Below are 18,100 nucleotides of genomic sequence, written 5' to 3' on the forward strand. Positions count from 1 at the left end.
AAGAAAATCCCTGCTTGCAGCTTCCTGAACAGGCCAGTGTTCTGAAAGATGTGTGTGCCATGCATCTTTCTGGACCAGCCTGCGTTAATGTCCATGAAACGCCCACAGTGATCCGCAAGCGCCTGGAGAACCATAGAGAAATACCCCTTCTGATTAATGTACTTGGTGGACAGGTGGTCTGGTGTCAGAATTGGAATATGCGTGCCAACTATCACCCCTCCACAGCTAGGGAAGCCCATTTGTGCAAAGCCATCCACAATGTCACACATGTTGCCCAGAATCACGGCCTTTCAGAGCAGCACGTGATTACTGGGCCTGCATGCTTCTGTCAACATGACTCCAACGGCCGACTTTCCCACTCCAAACTGGTTAGCAAACGATCAGTAGCAGTCTGGAGTAGCCAGATGCACGTGGTGATTTCACCATGGATTCTCCAATGGCAGGGAAGCTCTCATTCTCATGTCCTTGCACTGTAGGGCTGGGGCGAGCTAATCGCACAGTCCAATGAATGTGGCTTTCCTCATCCAAAAGTTCTGCAGCCACTGCTTGTCATCCCAGACGTGCATGACAATGTGATCCCATCAATGTCGCACTCCTCTTGCCTTTGTAGTTTAAGAAATAACTCCACTGCCATTCATGATGTGTTAGTCAGAGCGAGCAGCATACCGGGCAACAGTTCAGGATCCATTCCCGCAGACCAAAGAGGCAGAGCGCACAGTACACAAACTGTTGAAAGATGGCCCCAAATGTGGATGGAAGCACAGGGATTGTTGGGATGTGAAGCAATGAATCACGGGGCATTGGGACAGGACCCAGGATGCCCCGTGACCACCTCCGCCTTCCCACAATTCTTAGTGGCAGAAGAGGAAGAGATGCTCTGTGGGATAGCTGCCCAGAGTGCACCACTCCGAATATCCTTGCAAGTGCCACAAGTGTGAACATGCTATTGTGCAGGCAGCTGACAGTGTGAACACACAATAATGGTTTCCCTTCAGTGCTGTAACTCTGCCAACATAGACATAACCTTAGAAAGTCGCTAAAAGTTATTTAAGTATTTTATAGTGTGTGTGTTTGGGATATATTTTAGACTTTTTGTCTGGTGTTCTGTTACTTGTATCTTTTCTGTGTTTTAATCACCTTGAATTTACCATTATATTACAGCAGAGACTGATAGGATATAAATCACTAGATCCAATATACTTGCTTTCAGTGAACTATACCATTAGTGAGTGACTAGACTAATGACAAACCTACTCCTTGAAAAGCCTTCATGAATCAAGGGGTGGGAGGGTGTGTGCGTGTGTGAGAGAGACACACTAAATTGTTAGTTTCACAGGTATTTTTTATAATTATTGAAGTTTTAACAGGTTATTAATCATTTCCATGTAAGAAACAACATGATGAGGGGGAAGGGATAGCTCAGTTTGAGCATTGGTCTGTTAAACCCAGGGTTGTGAGTTTAATCCTTGAGGGGTCCACTGAGGGATCTGGGCAAAAACATCAGTACTTGGGCCTGCTAGTGAAGGCAGGGGGCTGGACTCAATGACCCTTTGGGGTCCCTTCCAGATAGGTATATTATTTATACATTAGTGAGCTTACTTTTTTGTTCAGAGAAACATTATGCAGTATATAATCAGATTCAGAGATATTTTATATCCAACTGTTCTGAAAAGACTTTCAAGGGAAGTTATCAATAAGCAAGGAGCCTAAGTGGAGAAGAGGCCTCCTTTCCCTATTACCTATTTATTGTTTTAGTACAATCCTATCTAAATAGTCAGTTTCCAACACAAATTTCAAGAAATCTTTGAAAAGTGACCCAAATTTCTCTTGTCACTTTCCCCATTACCTTAGGTATGAATCAGAAAAAGACAAACATTGGCATACTCAAAGCAATAAAAACACACACACACTCTCCTTTGGATGCTTTTTCTGATTCATCCTTTTTTTTTTATGACTCTCTTTTCTTAGCACTGAAGCAAGTGATATATAATGAAATACAGTCCTAAAGATATGTAAAAATAAACATTAATAAATTACAGGATATTTAATCTGCACATAAATAGTTTATTGCTAATAAATGGAGAAAGGTGCAAAAACAAATTAGTAATCTTTCATGTAGGTTTTTACTTAAAAACCTTTGTCATTCTAAAGTTTAAACAAATGTAAGCACAAAGTAAATCACAGAATTACAAAAGAGTAATTGATCAATATTTTTGCTCTATTAGGAGTTGTTATATCATTGAGAAAAAATCAGATTTGAAACATAGATTAAAACAATTTAGCATGAAGGACTTTTTCTCTTCTCCTGCTGTCCTAAATAAACAGTATTGTTTAAGTGTAATATGTGGGATCTTGGAAACCTTTATGCATGCGAATAAAGTTACTTGTGTGTAAGTGTTTAGCTGTGTGTGTATTGCTCTGAAACATTAGGGATTAAATAGTTTTGCTTGTAGAAAGCTGTTTTTGATGGACCAAAATACTAATCTAATATTGCAAACTCTTTATTCTTATAGAATGGAGTGTCCTATAGCTCCTATGTAAAGGGGAGCCGGGATCTAAATATACTTTTATCTCTGAATCTATGATTAGTCAGATTTAGAGGAGGATAAGCAGTTGTTCCAGACAAATCAAGGTGGGGGGGGAGTCCACCATTTCATAATCAGAAAATATATTGAAGTATGTGTCCCCCACTATAAATACACAAATTACAAAAAGCCCCAGGACATTTGTCATCCATGAACCCAATAAAACATGCTAAATAAGGACTTCTGATTAACTTTGATGAATATTACTCAATGATTTAAACATTGAAGCAAATGACCAGTTCTTTCTTTAAATTATTGGTGTTCATGAAGTTTAAATGAAAATGGCTTTAATTGTATGTGTCTTTAAAAGGCTTGATGAAAAAGTCAAGGACTGAACCTTGAAGTCCAGTAAAGAAAACAATAGTGAAGGAACAGAAGTGGAATTTCTGTTCTAAGTAGGGAGAATTTGTAATAGTTAGAAGAGGGGTACTGCAGTAGTGAGACCATAGTTAGGTTGCATCGGAATTTTCTGTTTTACATTGCATCTCAGTGTCTCATCTTTTTTTTTCTGAACCCTTTTTTGGAAACATGCCATGGGTAATTTGAACCAAATTTCAGCCACTAATTAATGTGTGGAATGATCTCCAATGTGTGTTTTCTATTTGCATGTTGTTGGAATTTGAGGAAACTGGAACACCAGAAAAGCCTGATTTCTCCCCCCCCATATTTGCTGCTGCCTGAGCACTAGCAGTGACTTCAGAGATAATCAGACACTCACTATTCCTCTCTCTACTTTATTCAAATACTTGATGAGAATCACCCTTGCTTTAGTTGTCATGGCAATGGCTGCCCTGGATAACTGATTTACCTCAGACTCCCATAATATTAATACAAAAAGAGTCCCAGGAGGAGCAGGAAGGAAAGCAAACTGTTTGCATGAGCTCCTTTGAGTTTATATAGAGGTAAGTCACACTGCTTCTTTTCAAAGGGTAACTTACTTTCCTTAACCAAAAAAAAAAAAAGAAAAGAAAAGGAGGTTACATGAAAATAAGATACAAAATTCCATCTCCATTTCATGGATGGTTTATATTTTTCACAAATTGGAGGCTATGACTTTCTGAATATTTACCTTTTTTAAAAAAGAGAGATTATAACTGAGTCCCTAGATAGAAACTGCAGTAAATCTTATTTTTCGACTGCTTTGAAACCGTAACACATTAAACAAATGTTTTATTTAAATAGCACGTATTAAAAAATTTCTTTCTATGAAAAAAATTAAGAAACTTACAGCCAAAATCTTTAATGTTAGTTAAGTTTGCTCTCATCAATAAACTAACCCATAAAAAAATTAGAAAGTACAAAATGAAGAATGAAAAAGGATTAAAAAGTTGCCGAGTCAGGCTGTAGTCAAACTGCAGCAGCAAAGTCAAGGTTAGATTATTATGCATATACACAAGGGGGCTGAAATAAGGTTGCACAGGTACCCTTCATTCTGGCATTTTTTTGTGTTTAGCAACCTTTTAATCCTTACCTTTATATTTCTTAACTTTTTTTTATGGTTTAGTATATTGGTGAAGACAACCTTAACTAACATTAAACAATGTTTTTTATTTGGGAATAGATATAATAGGATGCCAGGGTTCCTTTACAGCTTCTACGACTGGTTTGCTCTGTGATGTTGGGCAAGTCACTTAACTACCCTATCCTGTCTTAGTTTATGTATCCTAATAGTAAAAAATGAAGTATTTTATAATCATCCAGAGGTACTATACAAGTGTAAAATAGCATTAGATGTATTTTTGAACATCAGAAAAAAAATATATAATATATATTATAAAATCTTACCATTCCCTAGTCATAAATACTTAAAATATAAAGTCAATGATACCTGAATTTGTCTGGTTCATCTTAGATGATGACAGTTTTTTGCTTTTGATGTCATTTAAAAAAATTATTTTAAGTAGTAACTATAACAACTGTGGCCTGAGAATACCTTTTTTTAAAGCATTGCAAATGGTGTATTGAGCTGCATTCACCATTTCAGTTGGTGTCAGTGAGAGCTGCATATGTGGATCAAAAGCAGTACTCTATAAAATCTTATTTCACCCTCCACAGAAATACAACCACTTCTGTGGCCAGGTGCTGCAGCTGTCTAAGAGCACACACTAACTACACAATAGTTTTGATAGGTGAAATAGACTGAGCCTAATTAAAACTACAGGGTTAATTTTAAGAAGGCAGATAGAAATTATCCAAATTACACAGTGATATCTGATTACTGTCCTATATTTCCTATGAGGGGGCTTCCATCATGCTCCTGGTCAAGAGCTGTGAGAAATGAGATGTGCTTCTGTACACAGACCTCTTCAACCACCTGCTTCTAGATGTCCTTTATTGTCACTTATGCCACCACAGGACATGACAGTGGAATTTGCTTGGCATAATGACAACAGCTACTACAGTTTTTAATCACTTTCTTGTCACCGACCCAACCATCTATCCATCAGGTTTTGACCTGCCAGGGCACCCGTGGTCATCCCTGAACCGGTTTCAAACAGGACAGAGCAATTGTGTGTCCAATCTATTCAAATGGGGTTTCTCTAACAATCTGCACTGTAGGTGAGGTCAATTTCAGACTGTCACATATCCTTGATGGGTGCCTGCTGATTTACGTTGACAGTGGGCTCCTGCCTCTTTACCTGGCTGACGACAATGCTATCAAATGGTGGGAAACGCTGAGCACACACACAGGAATTACCCAGTGAGAAGAAAATTCTGCTTTCAGTTCTGCATGGTGGATCTTGCATACATACAGAAAGACCAGAATATTAGTCAACGCCTGACATCTGAATATCAGAGTTGGGATCTTGCTTTGGTTGGGAGAAATAAAAGGATAGCATAGCAATGTGGGGTGGTATGTAATCTAATAAGCAAGCCCCAAGGGAAATTATTGCAATTAGCTGAATAAATGGGAGTCAGTGAGTCTTCAGGATTTGGGAGCCTGGGCTATCAGTATATATGCACTGATCAGTGGTACTGTACAGTATTCCCTGGTTAATCCATTGCTAACCAAATGGTCCATATTCACTGACATGAGAGCTCTTTGACCTGACCAAAGCAGTGATCTGACCTGTTGCACCAGGTTTCACTGCCTTCCTGTGAGAGACACTACTTGCCTGGTCAATGTTTCCCCATCACTGGGGAGGGGAACAACTTCATTCACATTCTCCCTTCTTGTGAGAGATCTCACCTGTCTAGAGCCTCCTCACACCTGAATATGGGTGGGGAGGGGAGACCCCCCATCACTGCCTGTGTGAGAATGAGACCCTATGTGTGAATCTGTGCCTATCAGGGCAAGGTGCCAGTTCCTCAGGATGGGGAGTGTGAGATCCCTGCAGTGCATAAGGGATGTTGTGAGGCCACTTCATTGTGGAGAGGCTGGAGGAGGCTCATTCTGTATAGACCCTTAGTTGCATGGAAAGCTGTCTCAATGTGCATGTGGGGGCTCCAAAAAGATCCCTTCAGGGTGTCTAGGAAGGGGTGCCCGCAGTGTTCCTGGGGAGACATCTTCCTCCCCGAGGTGAGGCCAGTGGTAAGTCCTGGCACCTCTAGGCTTGGAAGTTCATAGCCCTGGCACCTCTGCTTGCAATGTCAGTTATGAAAGTAAAAAAATTGCTTGAGCCCCTAGCACCTCTTTCATTACAAATTAAACAGTGGGTTAGGCTCCCCCTGCAGTCTGTGGGGAGGAGCCTTTCCCCTGGCGTTAGTCCTCTCCCTCCCCCACCCCCGTGTGTGGGGCGGGGGAAGGAGCCTTTCCCCTGGGCTTAGCCGTTAGCTAGGCTGCCCCAAGGCTCAGCGAGAGCCATCCGCCGCCGTCGCGTGGGGCCAGCACTTACCCTTTCCGGTTGCCCCGCACAATCATGGCAGCCTTGGCGGCGGGGCGGGGCGAGCGGGGAGAGGGCGGTGAAAGACCCGGCCCTGGGGGAAGGGGGGTCATGTGACAAGGAGGCAAGATGGCTGCCTTCCCGTGGTAAGGCCGGGAGAAGCACGGGTAGCGGTGCCGGGAAGGGGCTGGGCTGAGTGGGGAGGGAACCGCGCTGGGCGGGCGGAGGAAGGCGGCGGTGGCGGGTCCGGACTCGCGTAGTCTGAGGTGGAGCAGTTCCGGCTGGGCGGGGCGGGAGTTGGTTCCTGGGGCAGGGTCCCCTATCTGGAGCCAACGGGACCAAAGCAGAGACCGGCTACAGACTCCCGAGCAGCGGCTGCGGACTTCCCTGTCCCCCAGTTTAAAGGAAATAGGGTGAAAGGCTCCTCCGCCCTGTCAGCCTGTCCCTCCGCTAACTCAGTCCGAAAGCACCGTGCGAAACTGCCGTGTACCCGCTTCCCCCCGCCCAGGGTGCGAGGCTCACCTGGTTGGGAAGTGCATGCAGTGGAGCTGTGGTAAAGCTTAATTCCCTCCTTTCCTACAGTCTGTGGCAGTAGCCCTGACCAAAGCTTTCTGTGCTGTAAGGGACTCCCACAGTAACACAAATATCAGGAACAACACCAATAACTTCCTCCTTGCTTCAGGACTGCTGCTTTGGAATGGGTCTAAAAGGAAGCCTGAAGCCTAAATGAAATAGCAGTAAGCTATTCAATTGTGATAATATTTTAGAAAGTTCATTTCTAATTTGGATACTAACATACATGTTCCTTCAGAGACAGTGCTTCTTTCAAATGCCCCCATGAAAAGACCCTTGAAATTATGTTATCACAAGCCTGCAGCTGAGACTATCTGAAAGAAGTTAAAAAAACATACTTGAATTTCACAGTAAAATCCTTCCTCTGAAGAAGGGGAGATACATTCAGATCTGTTTTAATAATGTGGGACTGGTGTTACCTATTTGCATTTTTGTGACAAGATGGGATAACCCCAAAGGAGTTGCTGTAGTTTACTCTGTGATTCATATATGCTTTCCTCCCCATGTAACCCTGTATTTGTTTTCTCTTTGATGTCTTACAAAGTACCAAATCACAGCAGTAGCATGGAGGTGCCTGGAAGGCACTGCATTGAAACATTATTTTAGAAATTACTGAAAAAACACATCCACGTGTGTAGCTTTGTACCAGGCATGTCAATGGAAGAATACATCTCTTGATGTAGCTACAATCAGCTGGTGTTTCTACACTGACAGAAAACCCCTTCTCAGTGTAGGTGGCATCTGTATGATGGGGTTATGTGCTGGCCGTATAGCCTCAACAGTCTGGATATACCCTAACTAAATAAGAGACAACAGATGGATGCAGACAGACTGGGGAGTACTAGGAAACAGTGAGCCTGTGTTGGTCAGCATGATAGGCAGTGGTTTCAGCAGGTTGGCAGCCTAACCATTATCAACTTTTTTGGTAGGCATCTGGGCAAAATAGAGTTTTGAGGAGGGATTTGAAAATAGATAATAGGTAGCTTTGTGGATGTACAAGTCTTCACAGGAGCGTGATAGAGATGTCCTGTGAACAGACTTTCTTATGTACTTTGTCTTTTTAAAAATAAGTGCGAACTATACTTCAGAACAATCTAGAGCAGTCTGAATTTGGATCTAATTTGATTATGTTGGATTTTATGATGTCTTTTTTTGGAAAGAGAGGGATGGGGGGAGGAGAAAGAAGCCAGATTAAATTTCTGTTCCTCTTATAGTCCAGTGGATGTCCCTGTTGGTTCATGTTAGGATACAAATTCTGCTTCTGTAGTAATATGAAATGTTTCTTTACTTCTGGAAAACTGAATGCAGAACTGCTACATAGTACATTTCCTTGTCTTGCTTGCTCTAACAGAAATTGATGAAATATTTTTTCTTTTGACAAGATAAAGACAAATGTATGCAATAATTGTTTCCCTGCTTCATAAAGTACATGGCTGCTTGTAAATAAACTAATTCCTGTTTTTGAGAGATTTGCTTTCCTGAAGGTTTTGTTCCTTTAAATAATAAATTGAATTTATTCATCTTTCAGATGGAGGCACAGCTTTTTCTGAAATGAAGGGGTACAATAAGTTACGCAGTGTGCTATTTGCATCACTATTAAAATAGGTTTTCAAGATGTTTTAAAAATATAAATTGCCCTCTTTTAAAATAAAAGGAGCTTGTTGCTTGAATGAATTTCATTCCAGGCTGAAACTTGCTGTATAGTACTCACCCACATACTTTTTTAAATCGTTTAATATCAAATGAGATTTTGTAAATATTATGAGTGAGGAAAGAATATCGTATTTGGCTTAAAGTCAGAAATGTCCATAGGTGCCTCTGAAGATCTATTCTTGAAGTTTTTCTGCTAATCCTTCTGGAATGCCCGTTTCATTAGGGTTTTGGAGGCAATTTAATTATAGACCATTGTTTGGGGATAATAGCTAAACCAAAAAGAAAGTCTTGGATATTAGCCAAACAAAACTTTATTTTGTGAAAATTGCAAACACGCTATTTTAAGGAGATGCTTGTGTTAAAATGTTACATACTTAGGGCTGAAAATTAAACAGCTACTTACTTATTCCACAAACAACACCTTAGTTTGTTAAAGCTGAAACTTTAGAAATTTGATTTTTTTTTTATATTCTCATCTTAGACAATGAATATGTCTTAGGCTAGCCAATTTCACTTTTTATTACACTTTCAGCTTTTTGTGTGCTAGCATAATACTGCAGGGGAATATTGTTGTTTTTTTAATTTAAAAACAAACAAAAAACCCAAATCCTAATTTCAATAGTTCTTAGTTTTTAACTTTTTAAAAAAGATGATGTCTGTTAACTAAACTCTGGACCATATGTGACCTGACAGTGACCTTCTAAAAGGGGGTCATAGAGAAAGCTTTACTTTCAGTGCCCTGTTCTCCTTTCTGGCCGCTACCTGTCAAAGTCCTGTGGCTTCATCTGCTATATAGGCTAAAATCTATTAAGTACTGGTTCAAGATGCAGCACGACAGAACAGACTACTACCTTAATCAGTCTTACTGAAGGCATGCTGTATTCTATAGGAAGGACATCCCCATGCTGGAGTATTATAGTCATATCATCTTTTGATAAATGATACTGAGAAGGGTGCCTTGAACTATGTAATTTTTGCTTAGTGGATAGTGCCAGAGTTCAAGCACTTCTCTCCTCTTCCTTTGCAGATCCTTGCTGGAACCTTTAAAATCATTTGAACAAGACTAAATACACACACAAAGTTAGAGAATGCCTTGTATTGCTCTCCAGAATCTCTGCGTAGTCTGTTTCACACGAATGAACAACCTATTGGATGTGTTTCCAATGATGTGAAACCTACTGGAGGTGATGGAAAACCTTGTTTTCCCAACCTCAGAATCCTTACAGAAAGTTACAAAAGTGAATTATGTGGCTCACCAGCTCATACAGGTGGGCTGCCAAAAAGTGCCTTTCATATCTATCATGCTGCAAATCAGCTTGTTTACCCCTACATGGTGCTAATTCATGAGCAAACCTTAATTTTTACCAAAGTACAAATTTGTTTAGGAATTTTAAAAGGTCAGTGTTAACTATCAAGGAAACCCACATCATCACAGTTTTTTAGATAATTTCATAATAAGAGTACTCAGTGTTTTAAAACTTTTTTATAAATAAATATTTCCCAGAAATACATAAATACTACCGAGTTTTGGGAGTGAAGGAAAGCTTTAATAGATATGTCTGTGGTTGTACTGTTTTTTTGTTTTGCAAATATATGGAGATCTAAACATTGCCAATTCAGTCTTATATGGACTCTCAATATCTGATTAGTGACACTGTTGAGACTAAAAGGGGTCACTATAAGTACTGCCTTAGGACTTCTAACAAAACCTCGAATGCACAGAAGGATCGGGGGTATTCAGTGCTGTTCTGAAGATAAATGGTGTCAAATGTATTTGTTGGCAGTCTTAGAAGTTCTTACTGCAATAAAGGTTAAGACAGACGCACTGAACATAATATAGGGGTAGCCACAAATACACACTCACCCTCCTTCCTCCCCCAATCTGGCAATAAGATGTTGTGAACCTACAGGGATCAGAGTAGATTCTTTGGGTTTTTTGGAATTTAGATTAAAGCCCAGATAATGGAATTTAATATGAAGCTATACAACTGGTCCTCGAAAATGCAAAGCTCAGTAGGTAATTTGGAAATTGTAGAACTTAGATAATTGTAGATAAATGTATTTTCTCCTGGTGAAAGGAATCAGTGTGTAACATGAAATGATAAGAGAGACGGGAGATCTGGAGAAGAAAAATCTGTGAAAATCACAGCTTGCTATGCAAGTAACCAAGAAAGCTATTATATATTCTATTTTTTTCTCTTGTAATACGAGGTAGTATACTGTAGTTGGTGTGTAGGTGCTGGCTGTATTTCTTTAAGCATTGTTACTGTACTTAGTTCATGTTAAAATGGTAAGTTGAGGGTGAAGTTGAAACCAGCTGTACACTTAACAAATTTCAGTCTGTACAGAAAAATTAAATGTAGCCTGTCTTCATGGGAAGAAAAGGAGCTTGCATTAAAATGAAACATTTAGGTTCTAAATGTGGTTGATATAAATAAAAAAAAAACATTATATTTGAATAAAACTGCGGAAACCAAGGGAATTGAAAGTTAAGGCTGTCATTCCTTAACTCATCTCCGTGTGGCTTTTCTCTGCTTTTTATTTTTGTTTTTTTCTGTGTTACATGTTGAGTAAATAGTTATAATAGTTATTTGTTTTTATGTTAAAATGACAAATATGAAATCCAATCTTCATTATACTTGTTTCTTAATCATCCATAGATATATTATGAATACTGTGACAAAGTCACACTGGACAGCTGTAAGGGAGTGGTCCTATTGAAAATTCCAGGGGAAGTGGGCGGCCATAAGCCTGCCTGTGGCTAAAGGACCCTCCCCCCAGCCTTCGGGGAGTATCTACTGAGTAATCTATTGATTACTGGGGACAACTAAAAAGAAAACAAGGGCAGATGTGAAGGTCAAAGTGGAAGGCAGGTATATGAGCCCTAGAATGATAAAGGCCCTCGGGTCAAGTAGAGACACCCGAGTCCATTTAAGGGCTGCCTGAGACCTTTATAAACCCCTTCTCTGGTGAAAGGAGGGAAAGGAGAGACAAGGCGGTACAGGGCTAGTGGTATCAGGGAGAAAGTCTGCTCCAGGGTGGAGGGCTGTATAACAGACTGTCTGTTTAGGGGAAGGACTGGCACCCCAGGGCCAGTAACAAGGCCTCGCACCTTCGGCGTGTGTGTGTGTAGGAAAAGGTATTCCCATTTGTTTTGGGTTGGAACTGTGTTTTTTGTTGGGTGGAAGGGCGCTCCTTGGACTGGCCCTGAGGCCTGCCAGAAAAGTATTGGGAAATAAACCCCCAAGTGGGAAAATAAACACTGTCCAGAGTGGGGCTGACTTACTCCATGCCCCGAACACCGGAGGGGGAAATGCTGTACCCGCCGAGGTGGAGGAGGTGCCTTGCCGCAATCATAGAAACTCAGGGTTGGAAGGGACCTCAGGAGGTCATCTAGTCCAACCCCCTGCTCAAAGCAGGACCAAACCCAACTAAATCATCCCAGCCAGGGCTTTGTCAAGCCTGACCTTAAAAACCTCCAAGGAAGGAGATTCCACCACCTCCCTAGGTAACCCATTCCAGTTCTTCACTACCCTACTAGTGAAAAAGTTTTTCCTAATGTCCAACCTAAACCTCCCCCTCTGCAACTTGAGACCATTACTCCTTGTTCTGTCATCTTCTACCACTGAGAACAGTCTAGATCCATCCTCTTTGGAACCCCCTTTCAGGTAGTTGAAAGCAGCTATCCAATCCCCCCTCATTCTTCTCTTCTGCAGGCTAAACAATCCCAGTTCCCTCAGCCTCTCTTCATAAGTCATGTGCTCCAGCCCCCTAATCATTTTTGTTGCCCTCCGCTGGACTCTCTCCAATTTATCCACATCCTTCTTGTAGTGTGGGGCCCATGGAACCCCTGATCACTACCCGTTGAGCAATACATATATACATTCATTCCAATAAAAGGGATGCCTTCCCAATGGACGTGACTGCTGCTTTTCTTCCCTCGTTGCCCTTCTAAGTGCCAGATGCAGGTAGAGCAAGGCAACCTGCCTGCTATAGGGTAAAGCCTGCATGTGGACATGCACCTTACAGTTGCCCAGAAGACTGGATCAGTCAGTCTGATTTCTGATGGAAGCTGGCTCCATAGCCATGAGCTTCCACCAAGAATGAAAGGTTTACCCTTCTCGTTCCCCTATCTCAGTGAATAAATAGAAGATAATATCAAACCAATTGTGCACTCCCCTGCATAGTAATTACCTTACAAGCAGTCTTGATCACTTAAACATGTTGATTCTGTAAGCATTTTTTAAAACTTACATTTACAAACAGTTCACTCCATGTACATGCATACACAGAGCAAGCGGTGCCTTAAAATTTAGTTATAATACAGTTGCCTTTTGGCTGAGGCTGTCATGCCAAGCTTCATCTGTCAAGGCCTTTTTACTACTGATTTAGAAACCCCTATAAATGAGATGTAAGGAAAATGCTGACAAAACTGTAAGTATAACAGGGTAATAGAAATGTTGTAATTAGGAGCCAGTAAGGAGAGTGGGGTACATATTTTCATACAAATTCTAATAAACCCATGAAGCAAATGAACAAGGAGAGTCACTGAAGCATGGAACAACAGTAAATTCAAGAAAATGCTCATGTATAGTGAAGGCAGGAAATTGGAGATAAAGAAAACAAAAGGAACAGGCAAGTGGGTTTCACTGCACTTTTGTTCTTGCTCTGCTTGTATCTAATTAGGCTTCAAAGCTTCTCCATTGATCAGCACAGCTATGACTTTGTTCTGATTTCTTGTTACAGAATTGCAATAGCGAGAGTGCCACAAAGGTCTACCAGTTAAATAATAATTACGTAGTCTGATTCCTTTTTCACTTTGAAAAAGATTACCAGCAAAGTGGGGGGGAAGAAGGCGGGAGGCAAGGAGAAATTGGGGGTTTTGTCCTTTTTAAATATTTTGTTTCTTTCAGCTACTTTTTTACACTAAGAAATTCAGATCCCTTTTAGGCTAGAACACACGATAATGACTGGAAAACTAGTGAAATGGTGACATCGCAAGATCCCAGACAGTGAAAGTTGAGGGGGGAAATGAACTTTTAGACACTGGCAGGATTTTCAAATGAGCTCAGTTCCTATTTAGGCACATTGTCCCCAATGGAAGCTGAGGACTCTGAGTACTTGGTGCCTGAATGGAAGCTTAGCTCCATTGAAAATCTGGCCTTTTTGTTTATTTTGTTTTTGTTGTTTTAAGCTTCAAGGACTAGCGTTTTTGATAAAGTAAGCCTTTGTTCATTCAGTGCCCTTGCTTGTTCAATTAAGGCACCAAAGCTCCAGTAAACATCCTTGAGCTCTCCCAAAAGTCCTTCAGTAATAAAACAGGGAAGGCAAATTGGGCATTCCTAATATTTCTAAAATTAAAAAACAGTCAGGAAAATGTTCCAGGTGAAGTGGGCAGAGGGAAAGAAAACCTTTTCAAACCAGGTCTTGCTGGTTGTTGCCATGATACGTAGCTACACTAGCTCTATCGCTGTTGCTCTACTTTTGGAGCTGAATGTGTGGGACCAGTGGTGGAAAATGTTTGCTGAAATGCCGAGTATAGACGCTTCTAAGTCTCCTGACGCTTCCGTGAGGAGCTGAGTAGAACTATACTCACTTTGTGTGTATGGAAACTGTCTTGCCCCCAAAGAAACAGTAACAGAGCTGAGATCTCAAACCAGGAATCCTTACTCCCAGTTCTATGCATGACCACTAGATGGTGCTAGTTAAAGGGTTTTCTTTTGATGTCTTACTGAATTTTTAAATATAACTCTTAGCTCTCCTTCATAGGTCTGTCGAGTCCTGGGTCTGGAAACTCCAGTTTTATTCCTCTCCCCCCATTTTAACGGCACACCTCAAAGATGAATTGTATTTCTAATTGTAGTGAACGATTAATAGAAACTGGGATTAATAGTAGAATAGAATGGAGGAAAAACTATTAAGCTGTGACTAGAATAAATGTCTGCTGCTAAGCCTTGGAGTGCCTATGTTGTTCTTCAAGTGCAAATCTTTTTCTGTTATGGAAGAAAGCCTGGTTTTGTCAACAGGCTAAGAAGAAAAACTGTAAAATATGAGTTTGCTGTAAGTTATTTCTCTTAATAAAATATTTTCAGTAAGAACAGAAGCCTTTAGTACAATGACTTGTTTCTTGTTCTTGCATTGCTGGTTATGTTCTTTCTTCCTCTTGTCAGCTGGCCACTGCAACTTTTAATTGTGAATACTGCGGAACAGCTGGATATTGATTCCCTTAGTAAATTACCTCATGGGTAAATTATTTGCTGATTCTGATCCTTTTGATGATTAAATTCAATGGTATGGAGGCAAATCCAACTGCTGTACTTTAAATACAGAACAGTAAGTGGCAGCTACCTCCCTTCGCAAGAGCACTGCTCGGTTTTTATTTAGACTATAAGACAGCAAAGTAGTCAAGTCAGGTTACAAATTAGCTACCCATGCAAAGGGAAACCTTACATCATACAATTTGATTTACTTTCCAAAATACTGCTTGGCGTATAAACATGTTTGCACCTATACAAGTGTGACATATGTTTACAGTCTCTCAGATACAGATACAGTGATGCACCTATAAAACTTTTTCTTTATTCTTGCTTTTAAGGCATCCAAGGTCTAGAAATTACACATCAGAGTTTGAATCATGCAGACTGGAGGCTATACCTGTGGAATTTGGGGACTACCATCCACTGAAACCCATTACAGTAAGTTTCTTTTTGTGCCTTTGCAAATAACATCACTGTAAAGTAAAAACTACTGTTTCCTGCTGGCAACTAGAGGCAGTTCTGATTTCCTGTTGAATTTATTAGAAGAAAAGTTTTGGTTGTAAAGTCACTGGCAGTACCAGTGAAGTACATTTGGGATTCTCCAGTAGCTTGCAGCTCCCACTGTTTCTATAGTCCTAGAGGTTTATGCTGCTATTTACACAGTACTGAATGTCTTGATGTTAAGTGCCAGAAAAAGTCTCTTACTATTCCGTACAGCTCAAATCCTGCACAGCTTCTTGGTTACTTATGAAATGTTTCATCATATATAAAAAGACCAGATTAGGACCAACTCATCACAGTACCAGTAACCTGCCTAACTACTTGATGTAAAACTTGTTGGTTTTGGGTTACCTCTAAACCAGCTGAGGTTTTAAAAAACACTCTGTGAAATATTGCAAGTGTGCATGGGGCTCTACAAAACACATAAGAGGCAAGGTCCCTGCTTCAAAGAGGTTAGTTTAACTCTGGTGACTATGATACATGGGCAGCAGTTCAGATTCTGGAAGGTCAGTAGGGAGATCTGCATAGGAAAGCTTCTTGAAAGGAGCAGTCTTTAAGGGTGGATTTGAAAGACAAAAGGAAGGGTAGTTGGTGCACAGGAAGTAGTAGGTTGTTTGAAGCTAAAGGAGCATCATGAAAGAAGGGATAAAAACGAGTGGGAGGAGGAAGCAACTGGGAGGGGGTGGGGGAAGAGGCTAAAGAGTGCCTTTTGCTGCAGAGAATAGAAACAAAAATGGTAAAAGAACCTCTAAGTACCAGCACTCCTAGTGGAGAGAAAAATTGTGCTATTTGGAGAATCTGTGCTCTAGTAAGTTATTAAAGTGGAAGTAGATCTTTTCATTTTACAGTTGAACTTCTCCTTCAGGTTACTGAATCGAAGACCAAGAAAATGGGTCGGAAAGGAAGTACTTCCTCTACCTCCTCCTCTTCTTCCAGTTCAATGATAGACCCACTAAGCAGTGTGTTGGATGGCACTGATCCCTTGTCATTGTTCGCAGCAACAGCAGATCCAGTGTCTACTGCAGCTAACACGGTAAAGCTCAAGGTTAATTATCTCAAGTAGATTAAACAAAATTAACCTGCATAGAACTGATTCTTTGTGCTCTTGCAAGAGTTGTTTCAGTACAGAAAGTACCATATTAACTAATCAGAGAATTTCATTTACTGGTTTTCTTTTGCTTTAGCAGTTTTGGTAACGTTTATGTTTTTTAATGTTGTACATCTGTGGAAGGATCAGTAAAACATGAAACATAGTAGGTCTTTAAATGTCTGGTCATCTTTCTTAGTCTTCCTGGTATACATGAAGTTGAACACCTTGTTTGTGTTCCTCCTAGGATAGTACAAGAAAGAAACGTGATAAAGACGACAGCTTGGTTGTAGGAAGTGACTTTGAACCATGGTCAAGCAAACGTGGTGAAATCCTTGCTAGATACACAACGACTGAAAAACTTTCCATTGTAAGTGCGCTTCTTAATGATTTTGTGCAAGAACCTTAATAGACTATGGGTACTGTGAGACTACGGTAATTGTGACTATTCCTTTTCTATGTAAACAAATTCAGTAAATTTAATTTGCAATGAAGTGAAAAACCATCCCAGCAGCTCTAGCTTTTAAATATTCATAAAGAAGACTGGCTGATTTTTGGCCTGTTGTACTTGATTATTTTTAGAGAGTCCAGAAGAGTGCTAGCCACTTCCCAGAACACAAATAGAGACATGGTCCATGCCACGAAAAGCTTACAATCACACTTTATATCTCCATTAATTTATAGAATAAACATCAGCACTGAAAATAATCAATCCACACTTTCTTAAATCATTTGTAAATAAGTTAATAGTTTGTAAATACATGCTTTCTAAAATGCTGTTGTTTCTCTGCAGAATCTGTATATGAGTTCTGAAAAAGGTGAGTAGTTTCTCTATATCAAATGGCAAACATGCATTCAAATTGAAGCTTTCTTTCTCCAACTGTGAGCTGATTCACTGCTATTGCTCATGAGAGTCCCAGTGGATTTTTGCAAATACAAGAAAAATAAAATTTATCTAGCTCCATCTAGTGGCTGCTGGGTGCCTTATGTGTAATTGAAAGAAACTATAACTCCTGTAATTTACATTGTGGCTTTAAAAAACATCTGGGCTGTTACTATCCCTCCAAATCTCCCAAAATGGCAAGATTATTTTGGTATTTGGCTTGTCTTTATTAATTTTCCCACTTGCTTGCTTGAAGGGAACAGGAGTGGAAATAGAAGGGAGTGCTTTACATAGCTGTTCAACAGTTCTCTGCCTGGCTGAGAGAGAAGCATTGAAGGAGCCAATTCTAGTACTATACTGGCTGTTTAGTATGACACCAAAATCTTAATTTTTAATGCAATGTTTTAATTGTATTGTTAATGGGAAAAGCTGTTAAGAATGGGAGGTTAAGTAGTAAAGAACCTTCCATAGCTAGTGGAATATTGGAATGAGTAAATATACAGGGCTCCAGCTTCTTAGCAGAAGAACCTGAATAGAAAATCTAGAGCCTGTTTTTAATTTTATGTATTTATTTTTGCAAATCAGGCTTCACTTTTTGCAGTTGCTATTCTGTACCCACTGTGAATTGTTGGGAGAAAAAAGTGAATGAATCGTTGGCAACATTCATTGTGTTCCTGCAGGAATGGAGGTCTTGTTTGAAAATCAGGCTCGCAGTCTCTCATGCTAGCAGCTGAATA

At 40.3% G+C, this 18,100-nt stretch overlaps 1 protein-coding gene across 3 annotated transcripts in view; it reads left to right on the plus strand.

Moving 5' to 3' along the window:
• Nucleotides 1–3,465: 3,465 nt before the first annotated feature.
• Nucleotides 3,466–18,100, plus strand: part of VPS35L (VPS35 endosomal protein sorting factor like) — a 119,792-nt gene continuing 105,157 nt past the window's right edge. Inside the window, exons 1-5 of one of the 3 annotated variants that reach the window (XM_044979582.1) lie at nucleotides 3,466–3,487; nucleotides 15,231–15,330; nucleotides 16,259–16,426; nucleotides 16,728–16,850; nucleotides 17,274–17,298. In XM_044979582.1, coding sequence (XP_044835517.1) covers nucleotides 16,283–16,426; nucleotides 16,728–16,850; nucleotides 17,274–17,298 — 292 coding nt within the window. In that variant the 5' untranslated portion in view covers nucleotides 3,466–3,487; nucleotides 15,231–15,330; nucleotides 16,259–16,282. Of the gene's footprint in view, nucleotides 3,488–6,502; nucleotides 6,556–7,127; nucleotides 7,147–15,230; nucleotides 15,331–16,258; nucleotides 16,427–16,727; nucleotides 16,851–17,273; nucleotides 17,299–18,100 lie in introns of those variants that run through there. The other 2 variants (XM_044979581.1, XM_044979583.1) reach the window with 2 other exon arrangements.

This window comes from Mauremys mutica, chromosome 11, assembly GCF_020497125.1.
Source record: "Mauremys mutica isolate MM-2020 ecotype Southern chromosome 11, ASM2049712v1, whole genome shotgun sequence".
Taxonomy (NCBI): Eukaryota; Metazoa; Chordata; order Testudines; family Geoemydidae; genus Mauremys; species Mauremys mutica.